Raw genomic sequence first — 24,170 nt, 5'->3', positions numbered from 1 at the left:
AGAAAAGGTCTATATTATTGAAACAATGTTGCGATTATGAGAATGCCAACAGGTGTGGTTTCTGTGGAAGCCAAGAAGGTGAGTGCTGAAACACACATGCAGGGGTTTGGCAGAGGAAGTGTGTCTGTGCCTGAACAGAAGTTAAAACACCCCAAAAAATTGAAAATCTATGTATTTTGTGTGGACAAAGTCATGGAACCTTATGACAGAGAGAACTTGTAAATGGGTCCAAGTCGACCGGAACACAGCAGGAGGGTTAACCTTATGTTGCATTACCTGGATAATGGCACATAGATTCTGAGAACTACATACCTGCAGTGAAAGTCATTCATGTTCATCATTTTAAGGAAATATTGGGTGCATCGCTCAATCTAATGTGTAAATCTCCAACTGAAAACAAAAGCTTACGCTGCTGAATAAATGACTTTCATAAATATGAAGGTAAGAGTTTGTCAACTAAAGTGCCCTACCTCCCCTTGGACATCATTTACAAGTGCCAAAGAAACCCATGACAGATTTGTGAGTTACATGTGCGGATCTCAAATTATTGAGCCTAAAAGACCAAGATGGATATAACATTTTATAAAGACCCATACAATTCATATTTTGTTGAAAAAAATATTCTAAGAAACATGATTAAACACAAACTTACATTTCCATACAGAAAATAGATACCAAAAAGCCTCCTTTTCATTTAATATAAAAAATGGGGGAAGACCCTGGGTCTCACATGCTGAGGGGGCGTGGTCAAGGATGCTGCTCTCAGAAATGAGCAGTCACCCTGTCAACTTCAAGAAGATCATCCAAGACCTAAAATGGACAGAGGGATACATTATTCAAATATCTCAACTAATAGCTATTTGCTCCAAGTTGATATGGACTATAGATTGGATTTAGCTACATTATTAAGATGCATTGGCTTGCATAGCTAGTTTTGTCAGAGAACTAGGCCAAAGGGACTAATAATACTCACTATATCAGAGGTGGTGCCAATCTTCTTGGCCAACTCACTACGCTCCATGGTGCTGAGGTACAGGTACTTGTTGAGCAGCTCTCCATCCAGAATGTTTCGCACCGCGTTCTGGAGCTGCCGCCGGTCAGCATGCAACATCCTGGTGGAATGAGATCCAAAAACGGCATTAGTCTTTACCCAAAGTGTCAAATTTCTAAAAAGCCACTTAATGTTGCTTCAAAGCATTTAAGTGTTGCCAACAAGATTTATGGGGAAAATACTGATAACCAACCAAAAAAAGTTCAGTGACCTTGTGTGGCAAGTTACCTGAATGCCTTGGGGTTTAATCCTGCGTGGTGTGGCAGCATTGTGGTAAGAGCGTTTTGCAACATCAGCAATCTGCGGTAGGTCTTCTCCTGCATGGGCAGCAGCAGCCCGAGGCCTCCATCCAGAGTTGCTGGAGGGAGGGAAGAGGATTAGTTACTGCTGAAGCACCTGGAAATCCTCTTTTTAGCTATTAACACCATGTTGATCCTTCTGAGAACATACCAAGAGGAGAATTTGATCACATATACTGAAGGAAGATATCAGACAACTCTTTATTCACATGACCTACTCCTACCCTGTATTTGTCGATAGAAATTACAAAGTCAAAGTTGTGTCCTACCAAACCATGTGATGTGTTTGTTGTCCCAGGCCAGGGTCTTCTTGTTAGCTGTGTCCAGTGCCCCTCGACAAGGCATCCTCCAGAAGGCGTTGACATGAGCTCCCACGTTGAAGTCTGCCCTCCTCAGCAGACGCATGCCTCCGAAACTCTCCTTAGCTTCAGCAGGGCGCAAAGTAACACTTCAGTGATCATGACACAGTGGAACTGCAGTTTGTCATCACACATGACCTCGGTCTTTATTTGATATTCGGGTGTTTGTGGGATAAGCATTACAACATTTGTGGTTAACCTGAGTATTCGATATTCTCCATGCTTGTAGGAGAAGTATTACCATGTTTACGTTGTAACTCACCTTCAGGCAGATACATGTACACCGACAGATTCTGGTCTCGGTCTGACACTGAAACGTAGAGAAAACAGGTTTACTTTGAGAGGACTAGGCTCTAGCCTGGTAGAGCGTTCTCCTGATTAGCTACCAAAGTTAGATAACCTTACCCAGGAATCCCAGCTGGTTGTTATCCACCATAAACTCTACGCTGTAGACCTCCAGAGGCTTGGCGTCCTGGGGAACCAAACACCGAAACAAAACCATTAAGACAGGGCTCCCCAATTGCATTCAGACGCGGGCTGATTTTTCCTTGAGTGGAAGGTCGGTTGGCCAGAACATAAGTTGTACACTACAAATTGACCGCTAGAATCCCAAACAGATATAGTATGACAATAACACAATTTGAAACCTTGATTACATTGGAATACGATCACATATGCCTCTCCATTTACATGTGGGAATAGATTTCCCAAAATAAAACTGACCTCATTTCCTGGTGATTTTACAGTCTTATGTACAAGAACTACAATTATATACACACACTGAACAAATATATAAAATGCAACATGTAAAAAGTGTTGGTCCCATTTTTCATGAGCTGAAATAAAAGATCCCAGAAATGTTCCATTCGCACAAAAAGCGTATTTCGCTCAAATTCTGTGCACAAATTACTTTACATCCCTGTTAGTGAGCATTTCTCATTTTCCAAGATAATCCAGCCACCTGACAGGTGTGGCATAACAAGAAGCTGATTAAACAGCATGATCATTGTGCTGGGGGAAAAAAGGCCACTCTAAAATGTACAGTTGTGTCACACAACGCCACAGATGTCTCAAATTTTGAGGGAGCGTCCAGCAGAGCTGTTGCCAGAATTTTATGTTAATTTCTCTATCATAAACTGCCTCCAATGTCATTTTAAAGAATTTGGCAGTACATCCAACCGGTCTCACAACCGCAGACCACGTGTAACCACACCAGCTCAAGACCTCCACATCCGGCTTCTTCACCTGCGGGATCGTCTGAGGAAGGGGAGGTGCTGAGGAATATTTCGGTCTTCAATAAAGCCCTTTTTTGGGGGAAAACTAAATGTTGATTGGGGAACCCTGCATTAAGAGAAGAGACTCAAACACTGGCATGAAGATCGAACATCAATGACCCTGATAATTTAAACATCCCCTCCGGCACAGCACTGCTCTCTAGAAGATAAACTCAACACAAGAAACCCTGGGATCCAACAGAGGAACACAGGAAAAAAACATAGTACTTCCTTTCCTTCATGAACAGAAACACTCATCTGGGATGTACAGTTAAATCCATAAACAACAAACTAACATGGAACAAAACCCCTCAGAGAATGACAAATCAGAAGAGACTAAATCACGTGTTACTTGAACACAGTACTTTGAAGTTGACGGTTTCCCTGTGTTACTACTAAAGTAGTTCTGTATTCTTGCCGTCTTACCCTGCTAATTAGCGACAACGTCTTACTCTCAGGCTGGTATCTGAGCAGAGAGATGCTCTTCATGACGTCAGCTGCCAGGATAAAGTTCTTGATGCTAAACATCTGGTGGATGTAAAGCTGGGTGTCGATGAAGGCCATGCCTGTCAGGTCGTTGTCCTTCAGACTCCACAGAAAGATCTAGACAGAGAGAGGAATAGACAGACACGGTGAGCACAACCAGGACTTTGTCTCAGGGTTACAGGAGAGATGGTTGACATACTGTACTTGTGCTCCTTAAAAAGGGCTTTCTGAACAGTTCTTAAAATAATGGCTAATTCAATAATATATTCAACTGCAACATGTTGGCCACACAATGAAAACAATGTAAATCGGAACAGAATTATATTGAGAGGTGGGTGGGAAATGCATCTAGACTGAGACATCTGTAGTGGTATAATCAGAGGTGGGTCTGTCACCTTCTGTCCGATTGCAGAGACCAAGTATCCGCTGCAGTGACACAGAGCTGTGACTGGTCCCTTCTGCTCCTTCTCATACAGAACCTTGAATTTGTTCTTCGTCAGGGGCTGACCCGGTTCCGGGACCACCTCAATCACATCCAGGATCAGGATCTGGACACAACAGTAGAGAGAGAAATAAGTCCAGACTAAAATCAACATCATGAATTCAAATGGCATCGTCTACCTGTCGGTCCTGAGTTTCTTGACCACCTGACCCAACTAGGAAAAACTCTGGACCCCTGCTTTAGACTATAACTTAGAGCATAGAACTTGGGCCTAAAAAGGTATTCCTGGCTCTAGTCAGTAGTCACAGAAGTGTTGGTGACTCACCCGGCCCCTACAGGTGACCTCCTCCCCCTGCATGAGACAAGTCCCGGCAGCTATGTATCCCTTCAGCCCAGACACCGTCTCCTGACTCCTCAACGCCACAGTCTTCATACAAGTCACATGTTCCCACTCCTCCAGGTCAATCCTGACCAATATCACATAGGGAGGAAGGTCAGAACAGACACCCAACTACTGTGGCGTAGATGCTTAAATATAAACATGCATCAGATCTATAATGAATATGCCTCATGTTAGAGGCTATGCTCCAGATAGCTGCAGTAGCTACAGTTGTTACCGTGTGTTAGGGATGGCCTCCCAGCTGACAGGAGATATGAGCTGAATGGAGAAATTCTCCTGCTGAGGAGGAATGTAGCGTTCGTCTGAGGAGAACACAGCACCAAGGAATTTTAATGGTGGAAGAATGAATGAAGGAACAAAGAAATAAACCAATGAGAAAGTGAAACGCACGTCATGGAGACAGACTAATGCATATACTGGTCCCACCTCTGTCTATGGTCTCAAACTCCTTCTCCTCTCCGGTCATTCTGGGGATGCGAGTGCAGGGGTCCTTCACGCTGGTGCACACTGCATACACCTTGGACTCCACATGGTAGGACACATAGTGAACGGTGCACCTCAGAGGAATCTTCCTGACTGGCCAGGGGGCGTCATACGACAGGTACGTGGGTAGAACACTGATCCTCAGCTCGCCCTGCTTGTTGAAGTAGAGGAAACCTTTAGGGCAGTTGATGTTGTGGAAGGGGGAGAAGGACTCGATTGGTCCGTCAATCGTCATGGGGTGGAGCCTCATCGCCCCCCGTGACGTCACCAGCATCCAGTGAGGGGAGGGGCCACAGATGAACACCTGACACACAAACCAGAAAACGACACATGAGAACACACAGAACTACAGTAGATATGAAGTCTGCGTGCACAGCAGTACCTCTCCAAGATTTATCTTGCAGGGAACCTGAGAATCCACAAGTGTACCCCTTGTTACCCATGATGTACAGTGCTTTCGGAAAGTATTCAGACCCCTTGACTTTTTTGTTGTTATGTTACAGCCTTATTCTAAAGTTGATTGAATAGTCCCCCCCAATCAATCTACACAATACCCCATAATGAAAAAGCAAAAAAAGGTTTAGACATTTTTGCAAAATTATAAAAAATCAAATTTACATAAGTATTCAGACCCTCAGTACTTTGTTGAAGCACCTTTGGCAGAGATCACAGCCTACTTGCTCCGTTCATCTTTGCCACGATCCTGACTAGTCTCCCAGTCCATGCCGCTGAAAAACATCTGGAAAGTTCTCCCATCTCCACAGAGGAACTCTGGGAGCTCTGTCAGAGTGACCATCGGGTTCTTGTTCACCTCCCTGACCAAGGCCCTTCTCCCCCGATATCTCAGTTTAGCTGGGCGGCCAGCTCTAGGAAGAGTCTTGGTGGTTCCAAACTTCTTGCATTTAAGAATGATGGAAGTCACTGTGTTCTTGGGGACATTCAATGTTGCAGAATTTTTTTGGTACACTTCCTCAGATCTGTGCCTCGACACAATCCTGTCTTGGAGCACTACAGACAATTCCTTCAACCTCATGGATTGGTTTTTGCTCTGACATGCACTGTCAACCTTATATAGACAGGTGGGTGTCTTTCCAAATCATGTCCAACTGAATTTTCCACAGGTGAACTCCAATCAAGTTGTAGAAATGGAAACAGGATGCAGGGGAGCTCAATTTCGAATCTCATAGCAAGGGATCTGAATACTTACGTAAATAAGGTATCTGTTTTAAAAATGTTATACATTTGCAAACATTTCTAAAAACCTGTTTTCGCTTTGTTATTATTAGGTAGTGTGTGTAGATTTATGAGGAAAACATTTAATTTAATTCATTTCAGAATAAGGCTGTAACGCAACAAAAATGTGGGAAAAGGGAAGGGGTCTGAATACTTTCCGAATGCACTGTGTATATATAGTCTTGTAGGAAAATAACCTCTTACCCCAGAGTAGCCTGAGATATCCTCAAAGTATCTGAACCTGGCCACGCGACCTTTGACCACCGTTGGCCCCTCCTCGCTGAGACCAACCTGACCCTCCGCCTTCTTATCTTTCTTCACCTTCGACTTCTTCTCCCGGAAGTTGATGTTGTGGGGCATCTGAGACGAGACAGGAGAACAGTTAGAGGACATACATCAGTGTTGAATGGGAGTTTTAGGACTGGTTTCCCAGACACAGATTAAGCCTAGTCCTAAAAGCTGTTGACTTGGCTTGTCCAATGGCCTTGCTCTTCTTACCTTCTTGAAGCGGACCTTCAGGTTGCTCTGATGCTGCTGCTGGTCATATGGGAACGCTTCATAGATCAGAAGCTCCTGTTCAACATGGACCTGGAAAAGAAACAGAACATACAGCCAGTTATATCGAAAGCAATTTCAAAAATTTGAATCAATGAAGTACTACTGCTACACATTCTGCTGTCGTCATTCCACTTTAATACCTGTACTGAAAACTCACCAGCAGGTAGGGTCTGCAGTGGTTGTTGCCGAGCGACACCAGGGCCACCTCTTTGACCAATGGGATCTCTCCTTGTCGTGTCACTTCCTCCTTTTTCCCCTCACCCTGGGCTGCTGATTGGCCGGCGGAGCTGTCAACCAACACTCTCTGGCCAACAGGGAAGTTCTTGACCAGGAACACCAGTCTCCAGTCAGGTAGCTGGTAGATCTAGAGAACAGGAGGAAGATGTTTTACTATAGCTCTACTGTATAGATAAAGTTCACCTGTCGGTTGTGGTGTCACTCATTACTATGGCCACTGAGTTCCTGTGAATTTCTGAGCATAAAACTAAAGTTCCCAGGTTTATATCCAACCTCTAAACAGCACCATAGTATAAATGTTGGCATTTAAACAGTTAACATCTTAACAAATGTGTAAATTATGTAAACTAAATGATATACAATGTGTATTGATACAGCTATTGTTAATATGATGCTGATAAACTAGACATTGATCCTGACCTCCATGACGCCGTTCTCGCGGACCATCATGCACCAGTGTGTAGGTTCAGCTCGTCCCAACCTCCCCTCGGACCCCCCACCCAGGGCCCCAGAGGAGAGGCGGTAGCCGGGGTGGGACTCGTCTTTGGTGGGGGTGATGCCTGCTGGGTTACAGTCTCCATACAACATCTCCTCCTCATCATCCACTGTGTTACTAAAGTGGAGACATGGGAGAGAGGTTTACTGCTAAACTCTGAGGTGAGACAGGCCCTTCACTGACTACGAGACGCCCCCCCCCCCCCAAATAAAAAAAAGTGTCCATGGGGAAAGTTGGTATTGCTCTCATTCTTCAGTTTAAAACAATATACTTTATTCAAAAACATAATACCTGAGGTCCTGTAAGATTGCCTCTTACCTGAGGTCCTGTAAGATTGCCTCTTACCTGAGGTCCTGTAGAATGGTCTCGGTCTCTGATTGGCTCTTGAACATGCTGTCTTGATCCTCAGTGTGACAGGTCTGCTTGTTCTCTGTGGTGAACATCCCGCTGACGTCACGGAACGCACACAGCGTGATCACACGGGGTTGCTGTAGGGGAGAGAGAGTCACCGGTCTGACAATCCTATTTTTTCACTCATTCATCCATCGGTTGTGTTGTAATACTGCCTGGCTTAGTTGTGCAGTGCAGGATATGACCGTGACTCAAAGCAGCTATATGTGGTTTCTGCCGGGCCAGGCTGTAGTGTAATGTGTTATGTAGTGTCATATCAGTGACTCACAGCAGCTATCTGTGGTTTCTGCAAGGCCAGGCTGTAGTGTAATGTGTTGTGTTATGTAGTGTCGTATCAGTGACTCACAGCAGCTATCTGTGGTTTCTGCCGGGCCAGGCTGTAGTGTAATGTGTTGTGTTAGGTAGTGTCGTATCAGTGACTCACAGCAGCTATCTGTGGTTTCTGCAGGGCCAGGCTGTAGTGTAATGTGTTGTGTTATGTAGTGTCGTATCAGTGACTCACAGCAGCTATCTGTGGTTTCTGCCGGGCCAGGCTGTAGTGTAATGTGTTGTGTTAGGTAGTGTCGTATCAGTGACTCACAGCAGCTATCTGTGGTTTCTGCCGGGCCAGGCTGTAGTGTAATGTGTTGTGTTATGTAGTGTCGTATCAGTGACTCACAGCAGCTATCTGTGGTTTCTGCAGGGCCAGGCTGTAGTGTAATGTGTTGTGTTATGTAGTGTCGTATCAGTGACTCACAGCAGCTATCTGTGGTTTCTGCCGGGCCAGGCTGTAGTGTAATGTGTTAGGTAGTGTCGTATCAGTGACTCACAGCAGCTATCTGTGGTTTCTGCCGGGCCAGGCTGTAGTGTAATGTGTTAGGTAGTGTCATATCAGTGACTCACAGCAGCTATCTGTGGTTTCTGCAGGGCCAGGCTGTAGTGTAATGTGTTAGGTAGTGTCGTATCAGTGACTCACAGCAGCTATCTGTGGTTTCTGCCGGGCCAGGCTGTAGTGTAATGTGTTGTGTTATGTAGTGTCGTATCAGTGACTCACAGCAGCTATCTGTGGTTTCTGCCGGGCCAGGCTGTAGTGTAATGTGTTGTGTTAGGTAGTGTCGTATCAGTGACTCACAGCAGCTATCTGTGGTTTCTGCAGGGCCAGGCTGTAGTGTAATGTGTTATGTAGTGTCGTATCAGTGACTCACAGCAGCTATCTGTGGTTTCTGCCGGGCCAGGCTGTAGTGTAATGTGTTAGGTAGTGTCGTATCAGTGACTCACAGCAGCTATCTGTGGTTTCTGCCGGGCCAGGCTGTAGTGTAATGTGTTGTGTTAGGTAGTGTCGTATCAGTGACTCACAGCAGCTATCTGTGGTTTCTGCAGGGCCAGGCTGTAGTGTAATGTGTTGTGTTATGTAGTGTCGTATCAGTGACTCACAGCAGCTATCTGTGGTTTCTGCCGGGCCAGGCTGTAGTGTAATGTGTTATGTAGTGTCGTATCAGTGACTCACAGCAGCTATCTGTGGTTTCTGCCGGGCCAGGCTGTAGTGTAATGTGTTAGGTAGTGTCATATCAGTGACTCACAGCAGCTATCTGTGGTTTCTGCCGGGCCAGGCTGTAGTGTAATGTGTTGTGTTAGGTAGTGTCGTATCAGTGACTCACAGCAGCTATCTGTGGTTTCTGCCGGGCCAGGCTGTAGTGTAATGTGTTGTGTTAGGTAGTGTCGTATCAGTGACTCACAGCAGCTATCTGTGGTTTCTGCCGGGCCAGGCTGTAGTGTAATGTGTTAGGTAGTGTCATATCAGTGACTCACAGCAGCTATCTGTGGTTTCTGCCGGGCCAGGCTGTAGTGTAATGTGTTAGGTAGTGTCATATCAGTGACTCACAGCAGCTATCTGTGGTTTCTGCCGGGCCAGGCTGTAGTGTAATGTGTTGTGTTATGTAGTGTCATATCAGTGACTCACAGCAGCTATCTGTGGTTTCTGCAGGGCCAGGCTGTAGTGTAATGTGTTATGTAGTGTCATATCAGTGACTCACAGCAGCTATCTGTGGTTTCTGCAGGGCCAGGCTGTAGTGTAATGTGTTATGTAGTGTCATATCAGTGACTCACAGCAGCTATCTGTGGTTTCTGCAGGGCCAGGCTGTAGTGTAATGTGTTGTGTTATGTAGTGTCATATCAGTGACTCACAGCAGCTATCTGTGGTTTCTGCCGGGCCAGGCTGTAGTGTAATGTGTTATGTAGTGTCATATCAGTGACTCACAGCAGCTATCTGTGGTTTCTGCAGGGCCAGGCTGTAGTGTAATGTGTTATGTAGTGTCATATCAGTGACTCACAGCAGCTATCTGTGGTTTCTGCAGGGCCAGGCTGTAGTGTAATGTGTTATGTAGTGTCATATCAGTGACTCACAGCAGCTATCTGTGGTTTCTGCCGGGCCAGGCTGTAGTGTAATGTGTTGTGTTAGGTAGTGTCGTATCAGTGACTCACAGCAGCTATCTGTGGTTTCTGCCGGGCCAGGCTGTAGTGTAATGTGTTGTGTTATGTAGTGTCATATCAGTGACTCACAGCAGCTATCTGTGGTTTCTGCCGGGCCAGGCTGTAGTGTAATGTGTTAGGTAGTGTCATATCAGTGACTCACAGCAGCTATCTGTGGTTTCTGCAGGGCCAGGCTGTAGTGTAATGTGTTATGTAGTGTCATATCAGTGACTCACAGCAGCTATCTGTGGTTTCTGCAGGGCCAGGCTGTAGTGTAATGTGTTGTGTTATGTAGTGTCATATCAGTGACTCACAGCAGCTATCTGTGGTTTCTGCCGGGCCAGGCTGTAGTGTAATGTGTTATGTAGTGTCATATCAGTGACTCACAGCAGCTATCTGTGGTTTCTGCAGGGCCAGGCTGTAGTGTAATGTGTTATGTAGTGTCATATCAGTGACTCACAGCAGCTATCTGTGGTTTCTGCAGGGCCAGGCTGTAGTGTAATGTGTTATGTAGTGTCATATCAGTGACTCACAGCAGCTATCTGTGGTTTCTGCCGGGCCAGGCTGTAGTGTAATGTGTTGTGTTAGGTAGTGTCGTATCAGTGACTCACAGCAGCTATCTGTGGTTTCTGCCGGGCCAGGCTGTAGTGTAATGTGTTGTGTTATGTAGTGTCATATCAGTGACTCACAGCAGCTATCTGTGGTTTCTGCCGGGCCAGGCTGTAGTGTAATGTGTTAGGTAGTGTCGTATCAGTGACTCACAGCAGCTATCTGTGGTTTCTGCAGGGCCAGGCTGTAGTGTAATGTGTTAGGTAGTGTCATATCAGTGACTCACAGCAGCTATCTGTGGTTTCTGCAGGGCCAGGCTGTAGTGTAATGTGTTAGGTAGTGTCGTATCAGTGACTCACAGCAGCTATCTGTGGTTTCTGCCGGGCCAGGCTGTAGTGTAATGTGTTGTGTTAGGTAGTGTCGTATCAGTGACTCACAGCAGCTATCTGTGGTTTCTGCAGGGCCAGGCTGTAGTGTAATGTGTTAGGTAGTGTCGTATCAGTGACTCACAGCAGCTATCTGTGGTTTCTGCCGGGCCAGGCTGTAGTGTAATGTGTTAGGTAGTGTCATATCAGTGACTCACAGCAGCTATCTGTGGTTTCTGCAGGGCCAGGCTGTAGTGTAATGTGTTGTGTTATGTAGTGTCCTATCAGTGACTCACAGCAGCTATCTGTGGTTTCTGCAGGGCCAGGCTGTAGTGTAATGTGTTGTGTTAGTTAGTGTCGTATCAGTGACTCACAGCAGCTATCTGTGGTTTCTGCCGGGCCAGGCTGTAGTGTAATGTGTTGTGTTATGTAGTGTCGTATCAGTGACTCACAGCAGCTATCTGTGGTTTCTGCAGGGCCAGGCTGTAGTGTAATGTGTTATGTAGTGTCGTATCAGTGACTCACAGCAGCTATCTGTGGTTTCTGCAGGGCCAGGCTGTAGTGTAATGTGTTATGTAGTGTCATATCAGTGACTCACAGCAGCTATCTGTGGTTTCTGCAGGGCCAGGCTGTAGTGTAATGTGTTATGTAGTGTCGTATCAGTGACTCACAGCAGCTATCTGTGGTTTCTGCAGGGCCAGCCGGTGGGTCTTGCCCATGTAGGAGTCGGTCTTCAGGACAAACATGGTGACCACTCCGTCTGCTGTCATGATGACCACATAGGGGTCCGCTACAGAGCACTGCACTATGGGAGAACCCAGGTCCACCGGGATGAAGTGCAGCTGGGTCACTGGAAGGAACATCAAATCAAAAGTATTTCCAAAGCCCCTTTAGTTGTCACAAAGTGCTTGACAGTCAGTGAAAGAGAGGATGAGAGTGACGGGTAGGGACACAGAGGATCATGGATTATTTTCTTCTTTGATTGAAAGACGGACAGATCTCTCTACCTCCTTCCAGTAGCCGTATGCCCATGGGGGAGACCTGGATGATGTATTTGTTGTCTCCGATGTTCCCAGCGAACACAGTGGGCCCCTGGGTGGCGAAACCACTGGTGTCCAGCTCCATGATCTCCTGGCCCGTCTGCAGGATCTAGAGGACCACACAGGAGGGGTTCCAGTTACTTTCAATAGACCTCAATCATTACCCTTAACTCAATCAACATCACAGACTCAATCTAAACGTGCTGGAGCACTGTAGGAGAGGAAAAAGCTCCCTTTCAGACTGCTGTGTAGAGCGGAGTGTGTCTCGGGGTGCAGTGTGTACTGTACTGTGTAGAGATGTGGTGGGAGGTGTGGGTGTACCATGGTGGAGTCCTCTCTGCTGAGAATCAGGAAGCCATGTTTTTTCTTATCGTCCTCCACTGGCGCAGGCTCCGTCTTCTCCTCTTCTTCCTCAGGGGTCTCACCTTCTCCCTCAGCTGCAGGGGGCTTGTCTTTCTCTTTGACTTTCTCCTTGACCTCATTGGAGATGACAGTCCACATGTCATGGCAACCTGGCAGCTCAAAGGTGGTGACCACCTGGGGTCGGATGCTTCTCTGGGAGGGGCCAGGACAAAAACGATCATCAATGATCAATAACAGAACAATGACCCCTAGGAGTAAGTGACCACCTGGGAGTGATGGTCCTCTGGGAGGACAAGGGGCCACACAAAACAGTCATCAATAACCACAGAACTATCGCCAGAGGGAATAACTGAATCAACCACTCTCAAAGCTGACACTGAAAATATAAGCTCTTCACATAGTTTTTTTTTGATCAGTGCAGTAATTTATAAGTCTTCACAATGTTCTTTCCATGAATGCATGTATAAGTGTGTCTGGGTGGTTTATAAGCTGCTCCATTGACCTCTGAGGCAGCAGCCCTGGTAAACCCAGAGTGGTTCTTCTCTGTAGCACCGTCACTGAACCTGAGGTAGACAGGCCTCGCCACCACAGGTCTTAGAACAGTGCATCCACAAGCATGCACTTGCACAGAAATACAAAAGACAGGCTGAGTAGAGTATTTACCTGGCCGAGTAGAGTATTTACCAGGCCGAGTAGAGTATTAACCAGGCCGAGTAGAGTATTAACCAGGCCGAGTAGAGTATTAACCAGGCCGAGTAGAGTATTAACCAGGCCGAGTAGAGTATTACCAGGCCGAGTAGAGTATTAACCAGGCTGAGTAGAGCATTAACCAGGCTGAGTAGAGCATTAACCAGGCTGAGTAGAGCATTTACCAGGCTGAGTAGAGCATTTACCAAGCTGAGTAGAGCATTTACCAGGCTGAGTAGAGCATTTACCAGGCTGAGTAGAGTATTTACCAGGCTGAGTAGAGTATTTACCAGGCTGAGTAGAGCATTTACCAGGCTGAGTAGAGCATTTACCAGGCTGAGTAGAGCATTTACCAGGCTGAGTAGAGCATTTACCAGGCTGAGTAGAGCATTTACCAGGCTGAGTAGAGCATTTACCAGGCTGAGTAGAGTATTTACCAGGCTGAGTAGAGTATTTACCAGGCTGAGTAGAGCATTTACCAGGCTGAGTAGAGCATTTACCAGGCTGAGTAGCGCATTTACCTGAAGCACAGACAGACCTCCGTTCTTCCCAAAGCCAGAACACACCACTATCTCCAAGTCAGGTTCTGGGTTGGTCTGGAACTGTGAACACAGAAATACCAGACACGGTGATTAATGTGTTTTACTGTTTGCATAGCAAAAGCTTGAGAAAATACCTTGGTAGTGGTATTAGATATTGATCAGCGCTTTCACAAATAGAACACAGCCATGATGGACCAGAGAGACTCTTAAAGGTTAGAAACCTCTTTTGCGAGGGTGATCTGGAATGAAAGTTAAAGTGTTTAAGTACCTCTTCAGAGAGGAAGGCTGGCTCCCCCATGGACGCACCAGCACAAGGTCCGATGTTCAGTATGCTGTCACACACCTGGAGGCAAACAAAACCATATTGTAAAGACTGCAATAACCAAGACTGGAGTAATATGAATAATGAACTGATGAAGCTTCAACTGGGGTAACAAGGGGTCCTACCTCAAAGGAGTAAGTGGCCAACTGTGTGCCAGATGCCGCCTCGCTCCCGTACACCTCAATTTCATCCACCTCATCAGGCAGTTGGTTCTTACCAGCTGGATACGGGACATGGGAGGAAACGCGGTCATAAATATAAGAACATTATTATAGATGACCTTATTACCTTAGTTAGTTGCATACATACGGTGCCATCGGAAAGTATTCAGAGCCCTTGACTTTTTCCACATTTTATTAAGTTATAGCCTTATTTTAAAATGTATTAAATAAAAATAATCTTCAGTCTACACACAATACCCCAAAATGACAAAGCGAAAACAGGTTATTAGAGATTTTAGCAAATGTATTAAAACAAAAAACACAGAAATACCTTATTTACATAAGTATTCAGACCTTTTGCTATGAGACTCGAAATTGATCTCAGGTACATCCCGTTTCCATTGATCATCCATGAGATGTTTTTACAACTTGGAGTCCACCTGTGGTAAATTCAATTGATTGGACATGATTTGGAAAGGCACATACCTGTCTAGATAAGGTTCCACAGTTGACAGTGCATGTCAGAGCCAAAACCAAGCCATGAGGTCGACGGAATTGTACGTAGAGCTCCGAGACAGGATTGTGTCTAGGCACAGATCTGGGGAAGGGTACCAAAAAATGTAGGCAGCATTGAATGTCCCCAAAAATACATTGGCCTCCATCACTCTTCAATGGAAGAAGTTTGCAACCACCAAGACTCTTCCTAGAGCTGGCCCCCCGGCCAAACTGAGTAATCAGGGGAGAAAGGCCTTGGTCAGGGAGGTGACCAAGAACCCAATGGTCGCTCTAGAGTTCCTCTGTGGCAATGGGAAAACCTTACAGAAGGACAACCATCTCTGCAGCACTCCACCAATCAGGCATTTATGGTAGAGAGGCCAGATGGAAGCCACTCCTCAATAAAAGACACATGACAGCCAGCTTGGAGTTTGCCAAAAGGCACCTAAAGACTCTCAGACCATGAGAAACAAGATTCTCTGGTCTGATGAAACCAATATTGAATTCTTTGGCCTGAATGCCAAGCGTCACGTCTGGAGGAAACCTGGCACCATCCCTACAGTGAACCATGGTAGTGGCAGCATCATGCTGTGGGGATGTTTTTCAGTGGCAGGGACTGGGAGACTAGTCAGGATCGAGGCAAAGATGAACGGACCAAAGTACAGAGAGATCCTTGATGAAAACCTGCTCCAGAGCGCTCAGGACCTCAGACTGGGGTGAAAGTTCACCTTCCAACAGGACAACGACCCTAAGCACACAGCCAAGACAACACAGGAATGGCTTCGAGACAAGTCTTTGAATGTCCATTAGTGGCCCAGCCAGAGCCTGGACTTGAACCCGATCAAACATCTCTGTAGAGACATGAAAATAGCTGTGCAGCGACGCTCCCCATCTAACCTGACAGTGGTTGAGAGGATCTGCAGAGAAGAATGGGAGAAACTTCTCAAATACAGTGTGCCAAGCTTGTTGCATCATACACAAATAGACTCGAGGCTGTTATCACGGCTTCAACAAAGTAAAGAGTCTGAATACTTATGTAAATGTGATACTTCAGTTATTTATTTTTAATAAATTAGCAAAAATGTCTAAAAACCTGTTTTTGCTTTGTCATTATGGGGCATTGTGTGTAGATTGATGAGGGAAATTTTTTATTTTTTATCAATTTTAGAATAAGTTTAACCTAACAAAATGTGGAAAAAGTCAAGGGGTGTGAATAATTTCTGAAGGCACTGTATGTAAAGAAGGGTAATATGCAAGACACAACCAAGACATTGTAATACACCAACTGTCCAAATACCTGTCAACTTGGTAGAGGACTCACCCCTCTTCTTTTTACTAGGAGGTTCCTCCTGGAATTATCATCAAGGTCATTATGCAATTTATATCAGAATACACACATGGGAATGTGCATCAGCAATTCATTTAGCATTTCTATTTACAAAATGGACAACGGGCAGCAGGTAGCCTGGCAGTAAGAGCGTTGGGCCAGCAACAGAAAAGACGCTAGTTCGAATACCCGAGCCGACAAGGTGAAGAACCTGTCGATGTGCTCTTGAGCAAGGCACTTAACCCTAATTTGCTCCAGGGGCGCTTTACTACTATGGTTGACCCTGTAAAACACCACATTTCACTGCACCTATCTGCTGTATGTGACAATAAATTAAAAAATTCAGGGGTGAACTATAACATGCGACATCATCACATATCATGTGTCATATTTCCACATCTGCTTGTCAAACAACAGTCACAACACCAGTTGAAGTGCTGAAAATGTCTTTATAGGTTGAACACGAGCACAGAAGCTATTCAAGGACAACGACTGCTACTTGTTTTTGAAACCACAAAGTGAATCCTCTTTTGGCGACATCAACATCCATTTACAACTGGCTACATTTTCAAACTCAATCTGATCAATTATGCCTCAGCTAATCCAGAATCACACACAGCAATATGCCACAAGGACCAGACAGAGGAGAATATCTACATATGAACTCAAATCCAAACCAACTCACCTGCTTCTCCTCATCGGTATCCTCTTCCTTCTCTTTGTCCTCTTCCACTGGTGGTTTCTCTGGATTCTCCTGGTACTTCTCTGTGTATTTCAGCAAGAGGCTGTTTCCCAGCCGGGACCCCAGGAACAGATACCCAGGCTCCATGGTCATCATCTGGGGGGGACGAGGGACAGGGGTGAAGGGGAGGAGAACCTCTATGCTTCCACAGCTCCATGACCAGTTCTCTCTTGGCCAACGGCTGGCAGCAGACTGTGAATATCACTGCACTGCTCTCTTCAACACTAAGTGGATGTGTGTGTACACCAGCCCTTCTTTGCCAAAAACTCTCTAATGCACTCTCTTCCCCCTCGCTTCCCTTTTTCTCTCCCCTCCCTCTGTACATGAGTTTGCGCATAATGCAGTAAATTGTCAAGTAAGGGCTGCTGTCAGCACATATTATCTCTGTGTGTGTGTGTGTGTGTGTGTGTGTGTGTGTGTGTGTGTGTGTGTGTGTGTGTGTGTGTAATGCGTCTGGAACGGCATCTGTCCATAAGACTTACACCGGCCCTCATAGTAAACTCACGGTGCCACACACACACACACACCCACCCACCCACACACACTGTATGCTACTTACACAGGTGGTGAGGACGCTGGCAGCAGCCTTGTCCAAGTGGAAGGCCCGGACACTCCTCATGCCATCAGTGATCAGGGTCAACACATAGCTGAGGAGAGGGGACAGGCACACAGTCAAAGCATGACTCTTACAAGGTCATGACAGAATACAATGCCGTTCCAGCTGTAGTTATTTCTACTACGCCACACCGGTTGGAGGGCACAAAACATCGCTTTAACAAGGTCTAATAAAGCATTTACGGCAAATAAATACACACAGCTAATAAATCCCAACACAACTGTTCTGTGCTCTACTCACATCTCTCCTCCTTTCAGAGAGATGACCATCTTGTCAGAGCCAATGAAGGAGGACTGGGAACAATCTAGAGTGATTTTCACCTCCTCCTGTATACCTGAAACACCAACACACAGCCTTATTAGAAGACATAAAGGCTCATACATAATTTTAACACGTTATGAAGCGTTATACCTGCAGGTATATTGCAGCTTAAGCACGACTCCAACACCATCATTAGGTTTGCTGACGACACAACCTTGGTAGGCCTTATCACCGTCAACGATTAGACAGCCTATAGGGAGGTCTGAGACCTGGCAGAGAAAGGAGGGCCGAACACGCCCCCATTCACATCGACGGGGCTGTAGTGGAGCGGGTGGAGAGCTTCAACTTCCTTGGTGTTCACATCACCAACAATCTATCATGGTCTATTCAACGCTTATTCCCCCTCAGGAGACTGAAAAGATTTGGCATGGTCCCTCAGGTCCTCAAAAAGTTCTCCAGCTGCACCTTCGAGAGCATCCTGACCGGTTATATCACCGCCTGGTATGGCAACTACTCCAAAAGACTCCTTAACAGCTTCTACCCCCCAAGCCATAAGACTGCTGAACAATTAATCAAATGGCAACCTGGACTATTTGTATTGACCCCCTATTAGCATTTTTTTTTTTTTTTTTTACACTGCTGCTACTCGCTGTTCATTATCTATGCATAGCCACTTTACCCCTACCTACATGTACATATTACCTCAAACAACCTGTACCTCTGCACATTGACTCAGTACCGGTATCCCCTGTATATAGCCTCGTTATTGTTATTTTGTATTACTTTTTTTTATTACTTTAGTTTATTCAGTAAATATTTTCTTAACTCTTATTTTCTTAAAACTGCATTGTTAGTTAAGGGCTTGTAAGTAAGCATTTCACAGTAAGCATTTCACCTGTTGTATTCGGCGCATGTGACAAATGAAATTTGATTTGACCAAATGACTTTCCTTGGCATGGTATACATTTCTTAGAAATATTAACTAGGCTGCTTTGGTTTCTATACGGAGTGAGCTTGAGAACAATGTCCTCAGTCAGTACTTACGCAGGGGGAAGGCGGTGGTCCCTGTGGTCTGTGTGTTGAGTGACACGCCATATGGAGGAACACTCTGGTTGAGGTATAACAGGGAGTTGACAGCAAACACCACCACACCACCTAGAAATACAACAGGAATACATTCATATGATCTCTAAACTGATCATACAAGTCTCCATATATAACGCTGAACATACAGTATGAACCCAGTGAGTGAGAGATTACCGATGGGCTTGGGAACAGCCATGACCTGTGTGCAGTCAAAGGGCAGGTTGCCGAGGGACCAGATGACAGGATGAACCTTCTGCATGATGTTGAGAGAGATGGCTACGATACTGCATGTGTCCTGTCTCACTGCTACACGCCTGGAGCAGGGGGACATGGTCAGACTGGAGTTAGACACCACAATATTACCAGTCATAAACAGGTCTGAAAAAGACATAGCTAAGTTCCAACAAGGGGGGATAAGTTCCTAGCCTTCTTCATGTTAACTCGTCAGCAGACTTTTGTTTCGGGGGGAGGACTCCTTAGACAGACGGAACAGAGAGGACAGGTGCTGTTGTGGTGTACTGACCCAGGCCACGTCTGGTTGGGCTCATACAGGATGAGCAATGTGGGCTCATAATAACCGTGGAGGAACTTCATATCTACGATGTTCAGAAGCTTTTCATCCAACTCACGGACATCTATGATGTAGCTGGGAAGAAAGCTCGACTTGGGCCTGCATGTGTGGTAAAAGAAAAACACGAGGCAAGATGGCTGATGATAAATCCTCAAATCCAAAACCCATCAAAAAACGTATTACAACTCAAGTGTTTAGTTTATTTGATAATAAATGTGATTTTATTTGATAATAACCTTTGTGCATTGCTATAGGTATCCTAAATATCACTACAAGATGCTATGGATTGTAGGACTCCCTGGAAAAAAACTGTGGCAAATGTTACTGAAGGGACTATCCTAGCTAAATAAATCAAACGATGAAATTCAGTATGCCTGCATACCCTTCCACTACTCCCTCCTGTTCGTCAGTAAGTGTGTCCTTTCTGAATGGCAGCACCACCAGCTGAGTTCCATACACCAGCATCACAGCACAGCGGTTCTCTGGGTCCACACGTACCATGGGGATGTGCAGGTTCTGGACAAACCCATCCTAGAGATAGAACAATTATGGATTAAGACACAACTTTGGATGTTTTTCGAGCACAGTTCATTTCCTCTTACCCTCAGCTCTGGCTCCTCAAAGAAGTGAAGCGAGAGAGTCTTCAGATCATGTGTTCCTGGATCATACTCCACCACTGACAGCTGGAGTAAACACAACCAGGACATTGTAAAAAGCAGCCAGAGACATTTTATAGGGTAGACTGCTTGCACCTACTACATATAGCTACTGACACATGATCAATTGATTTTGAAAGAATAAAGTAGGCCAAAGTAACCTGGAATATGAAAGCTGTGAGTTTAGGATTAGTAAAACAATCAATTAAGACATCTCAGGTACCTTAGCATCTTTGAAGCTAAGCAGGAGAGCGTCTCTGTTGGCTCCTACTAGCTGAACAGAGGCCATAGACATGACGTTACCGAACAAGGAGAAACAAGCCACCTGCTCCAACTTCTCCTTACGACTCTTGACATCTGCAGAGGACAAGGAAGAGATCAAGGAAGTGTCAAAGAAGAAATCAGGTGTCCGAGATGGTCTGAAATGTTGACACGTGCATGTCTAAGGAAGGCTGACAACATAATAATAGCATACAGTCAGTGGTGCACTAGTCTGTCTAAACAGACAGGTTGCATCCCAGTGTTACAGCATAGTGGAACTGTTGCCCAGCCCCTAGGTCTCAGATTTCCACCAGACTAGCTCTTCTCTCATCAGAATGTTGCTAGAGTGCAAGGCAGTTTTGGACATACCTGGTGATTTGTCTGTCTTTGAGGCATTCTGAAATATGAAGAGAAAGATGTGAACATAAACTGGATTTCGAGAAGAAAAATATGCCCACGAAAGGGTAGTTACAATCTTTGTCATTGTACTTTTTTAATCAGTGATCGAGAAATGAACATAGCTAAAAGTTCCTTGACCTCCACATCGTGAATGATCCTGTAGACGTAAAGCTGAGATGTTCCAGCGACGACCAGGTTTTTCTCCACGTTGGAGATGAAGTTACAGTAGACAGAAAACTCGATGGCGGTGGGGGAGTGGGCTTGGCGGTATACGGCATACATCCTGCAAGCCCTCAGCACCTTAACGTTACAGCAGAGATCAGTTATTGGCCTATGTTCGATTTTTATCTGGATAAGCATTTATTAGAAGACACGTCTATGGATATTGCACCAGTAACGTTACTACTTAGCATGCTAGAATAAATAGCTACGTTGTAACGTTACACTGTGGATCAACATATTGGTGTCAGGCTTGAATACAATCCAGGCAGGGATGATTGTTAGCAAGCTGGTAACACAGTGGTTTACAGGTCAATGAAGATGATTTTAGCTGGATCGCGTGTCTACTTGCTTCGCCCCGCAACGAGCCAAACAATGTAACGTTATCGTTTCAGGAACGAAGCACGTCTTCTACTTGTTATTACTTTATTTGGGAGAATACTAGCTACAGTATCTTTCCAATGAGTTAGCCATCTAGATATGTAGCTAAATAGTTTTTAGTTAGCTAGCTAATCAGCATAGCAGTTTGTCTTACTTGCTAATTAATGCTCCACTCGCGTCTGTTAGCTAGCTTAGCTTCAAGGTGTTCCAGTATTTTATCACATAAACCTACCTATCATGAATAAGCTACGATAGTTTCCAGTTAGAGTCTTGCCTTTCACTTTTATTACAGCATAATTCATACGCTCCAATTGCAAAAAATAATAACTGGCTTTAGTTATTTTCATTCAATCATTTCGCAGAGATCCATTCGACCAACGTGAGCAGCTAAACTGAATTCGGCAAGAACTAACGACCACACAACACTAGTTCCTATCTTTATAGAAAAATGTGTGTACGGATTGAAATCTCACCATGTGTGTTTTGCAGTTGTGTACATAAATATGACAGGACACGTTTAATTGAACACAAATCTTCAATTACAGCCACCTTTTTACAAAATAAAAAGTAAATCTAAACATGTCTCAGAGGGAATACAATAAATATAAAACTAAGGCAACATGATAAGTAAAGTAACTGTTTGGCATTGCCAGACATATTACCAGTTAAATGCGTACATTTCACAAGTAACATTCCATGTCACACCATTGGAGGTGCGTTGTTAAACTGATTATAAACATTAAACTATACTGGAAACAATATGGTTCCAAACTATTACATTCATCTAATTCATATGATTGAATTGAAGTGTATGCATTACAATCGTATTATTGATATGGATAACAATGAGTATTTGTAATCATTATACAGTAGGAGGCTGCTATAGTGTTGTCTTAGAAATAAACAGTAGTGGTGTAAACACAAAAATTATATTAAGATGCATATTAAGTGCTAACACCAGAGAAGCTGCTGTTCAGAGGATATATTGGCATGGGTGTTCTTATGCATCCTGTGTCCATTGATCAGCCTTGGAGATGTTTCTACAACTTGGAGTCCACCTGTGGTAAATTCAATTGACTGGACATGATTTGGAAAGGCGCACACACCTGTCTATATAAGGTCCCACAGTTGACAGTTTACACTACCATTCAAAAGTTTGGGGTCACTTAGAAATGTCCTTGTTTTCCATGAAAACATACATGAAATGAGTTGCAAAATGAATAAGAAATGTAGTCAAGATGTTGACAAGGTTATAAACAATGATTTTTAATTGAAATAGTGTCCGTCAAAGAATCCTGCATTTGCAGCAATTATAACCTTGCAGACCTTTGGCATTCTAGTTGTCAATTTGTTTAGGTAATCTGAAGAGATTTCACCACATGCTTGCTGAAGCACCTCCCACAAATTAGATTGACTTGATGGTCACTTCTTACGGTCAAGCTGCTCCCACAACAACTCAATAGGGCTGAGATCCAGTGACTGTTCTGGCCACTCCATTATACACAGAATACCAGCTGACTGCTTCTTCCCTAAATAGTTCTTGCATAGTTTGGAGCTGTGCTTCAGGTCATTGTCCTGTTGTAGGAGGACATTTTCTCCAATTAAGCGCCGTCCACAGGGTATGGCATGGCGTTGCAAAATGGAGTGATAGCCTTGCTTCTTCAAGATGCCATTTACCCTGTACAAATCTCCCACTTTACCACCACCAAAGCACCCCCAGACCATCACATTGCCTGCACCATGCTTGACAGATGGCGTCAATCACTCCTCCAGCATCTTTTCATTTTTTCTGCGTCTCACAAATGTTCTTTGTGATCCGAACACCTCAAACTTCGATTTGTCTGTCCATAACACTTTTTTCCAATCTTCCTCTGTCCAGTGTCTGTTATTTTGCCCATCTTCAATTGGCCAGTCTGAGATATTGCTTTTTCTTTGCAACTCTGCCTAGAAGGCCAGCATCCCGGAGGCGCCTCTTCACTGTTGACGTTGAGACTGGTGTTTTGCGGGTACTATTTAATGAAGCTGCTATTTGAGGACTTGAGAGGGGTCTTTCTCAAACTAGACCCTAATGTACTTGTCCTCTTGCTCAGTAGTGCACCGGGGCATTCCACTCTTTCTATTCTGGTTAGAGCCAGTTTGCACTATACTATGAAGGGAGTAGTACACAGCGTTGTACGAGATCTTCACTAGTCTTGACAAATTCTCTCATGGAATAGCCTGACGAGTTTCAGAAGAAAATTATTTGTTTCTGGCCATTTTGAGCCTGTAATCGAAAACACAAATGCTGATGCTCCAGAACCTCAAGTCTAAAGGCGGACAGTTTTATTGCTTCTTTAAATCAGAACAACAGTTTTCAGCTGTGCTAACATAATTGCAAAAGAGTTTTCTAATGATCAATTAGCCTTTTAAAATGATAAACTTGGATTAGCTAACACAACGTGCCATTGGAACACAGGAGTGATGGTTGATGATAATGGGCCTCTGTACGCCTGCGTAGATATTCCATTAAAAATCAGTAGTTTCCAGCTACAATAGTCATTTACAACATGAACAATGTCTACACTGTATTTCTGATCAATTTGATGTTATTTCAATGGACTTTTGTTGTTGCTTTTCTTTAAAAACAAGGACATTTCTAAGTGACCCCAAACTTTTGAACGGTAGTGTATGTCAGAGCAAAAACCAAGCCATGAGGTTGAAGTAATTGTCCGTAGAGCTCCGAGACTGGATAGTGTTGAGGCACAGATCTGGGGAAGTGTACCAAAACATTTCTGCAGCATTTAAGGTCCCCAAGAAATTTGGAAGCACCAAGACTCTTCCTAGAGCTGGCCGCCCAGCCAAACTGAGCAATTGGGGGACAAGGCCTTGGTCAGGGAGGTGACCGAGAACCCAATGGTCACGGACAGGTCTCCAGAGTTCCTCTGTGGTGATGGGAGAACCTTCCAGAAGG

General features: G+C 44.8%; 1 protein-coding gene across 2 annotated transcripts; it reads right to left on the bottom strand.

Annotated features, from left to right (window-relative positions):
• Positions 1–566: 566 nt before the first annotated feature.
• On the bottom strand, positions 567–21,623 carry LOC120022821 (cleavage and polyadenylation specificity factor subunit 1). Of its 2 annotated transcripts, none has more exons than XM_038966824.1 (35): positions 21,453–21,623; positions 20,759–20,920; positions 20,591–20,618; positions 20,184–20,317; positions 19,907–19,987; positions 19,687–19,835; positions 19,257–19,403; positions 18,908–19,047; positions 18,692–18,802; positions 17,627–17,720; positions 17,330–17,417; positions 16,714–16,866; positions 15,999–16,050; positions 14,171–14,265; positions 13,992–14,066; positions 13,703–13,783; positions 12,453–12,686; positions 12,099–12,240; positions 11,763–11,941; positions 7,664–7,806; positions 7,243–7,435; positions 6,743–6,949; positions 6,526–6,615; positions 6,232–6,387; positions 4,738–5,098; positions 4,529–4,613; positions 4,237–4,378; positions 3,865–4,017; positions 3,410–3,586; positions 2,115–2,181; positions 1,972–2,019; positions 1,620–1,775; positions 1,280–1,409; positions 974–1,112; positions 567–810 (listed from the first exon to the last, which is right to left on the bottom strand). In XM_038966824.1, the coding sequence occupies exons 2-35, from the start codon at positions 20,900–20,902 to the stop codon at positions 763–765; spliced, it is 4,422 nt and encodes a 1,473-aa protein (XP_038822752.1). In that variant the 5' UTR covers positions 20,903–20,920; positions 21,453–21,623; the 3' UTR covers positions 567–762. The 2 variants fall into 2 exon arrangements, with proteins under 2 accessions (XP_038822752.1, XP_038822753.1); XM_038966825.1 differs by having other exon boundaries at positions 21,375–21,464.
• Between the last annotated feature and the right edge of the window lie 2,547 nt (positions 21,624–24,170).

This window comes from Salvelinus namaycush, chromosome 27, assembly GCF_016432855.1.
Source record: "Salvelinus namaycush isolate Seneca chromosome 27, SaNama_1.0, whole genome shotgun sequence".
Classification (NCBI taxonomy): domain Eukaryota; kingdom Metazoa; phylum Chordata; class Actinopteri; order Salmoniformes; family Salmonidae; genus Salvelinus; species Salvelinus namaycush.
This window is presented reverse-complemented; position numbering and strand designations above follow the sequence as displayed.

Bases quoted from the DNA above. Each gene is read 5' to 3' on its own strand.
- LOC120022821 (XM_038966824.1), bottom strand. From the start codon at position 20,902: ATGTATGCCGTATACCGCCAAGCCCACTCCCCCACCGCCATCGAGTTT. The intron at 19,048-19,256 runs GTCAGTACACCA...CCCCTGCTCCAG, and splicing joins CCCAACCAGACGTGGCCTGG to GCGTGTAGCAGTGAGACAGG. The intron at 1,113-1,279 runs GTAACTTGCCAC...TCATTCCACCAG, and splicing joins TTAAACCCCAAGGCATTCAG to GATGTTGCATGCTGACCGGC.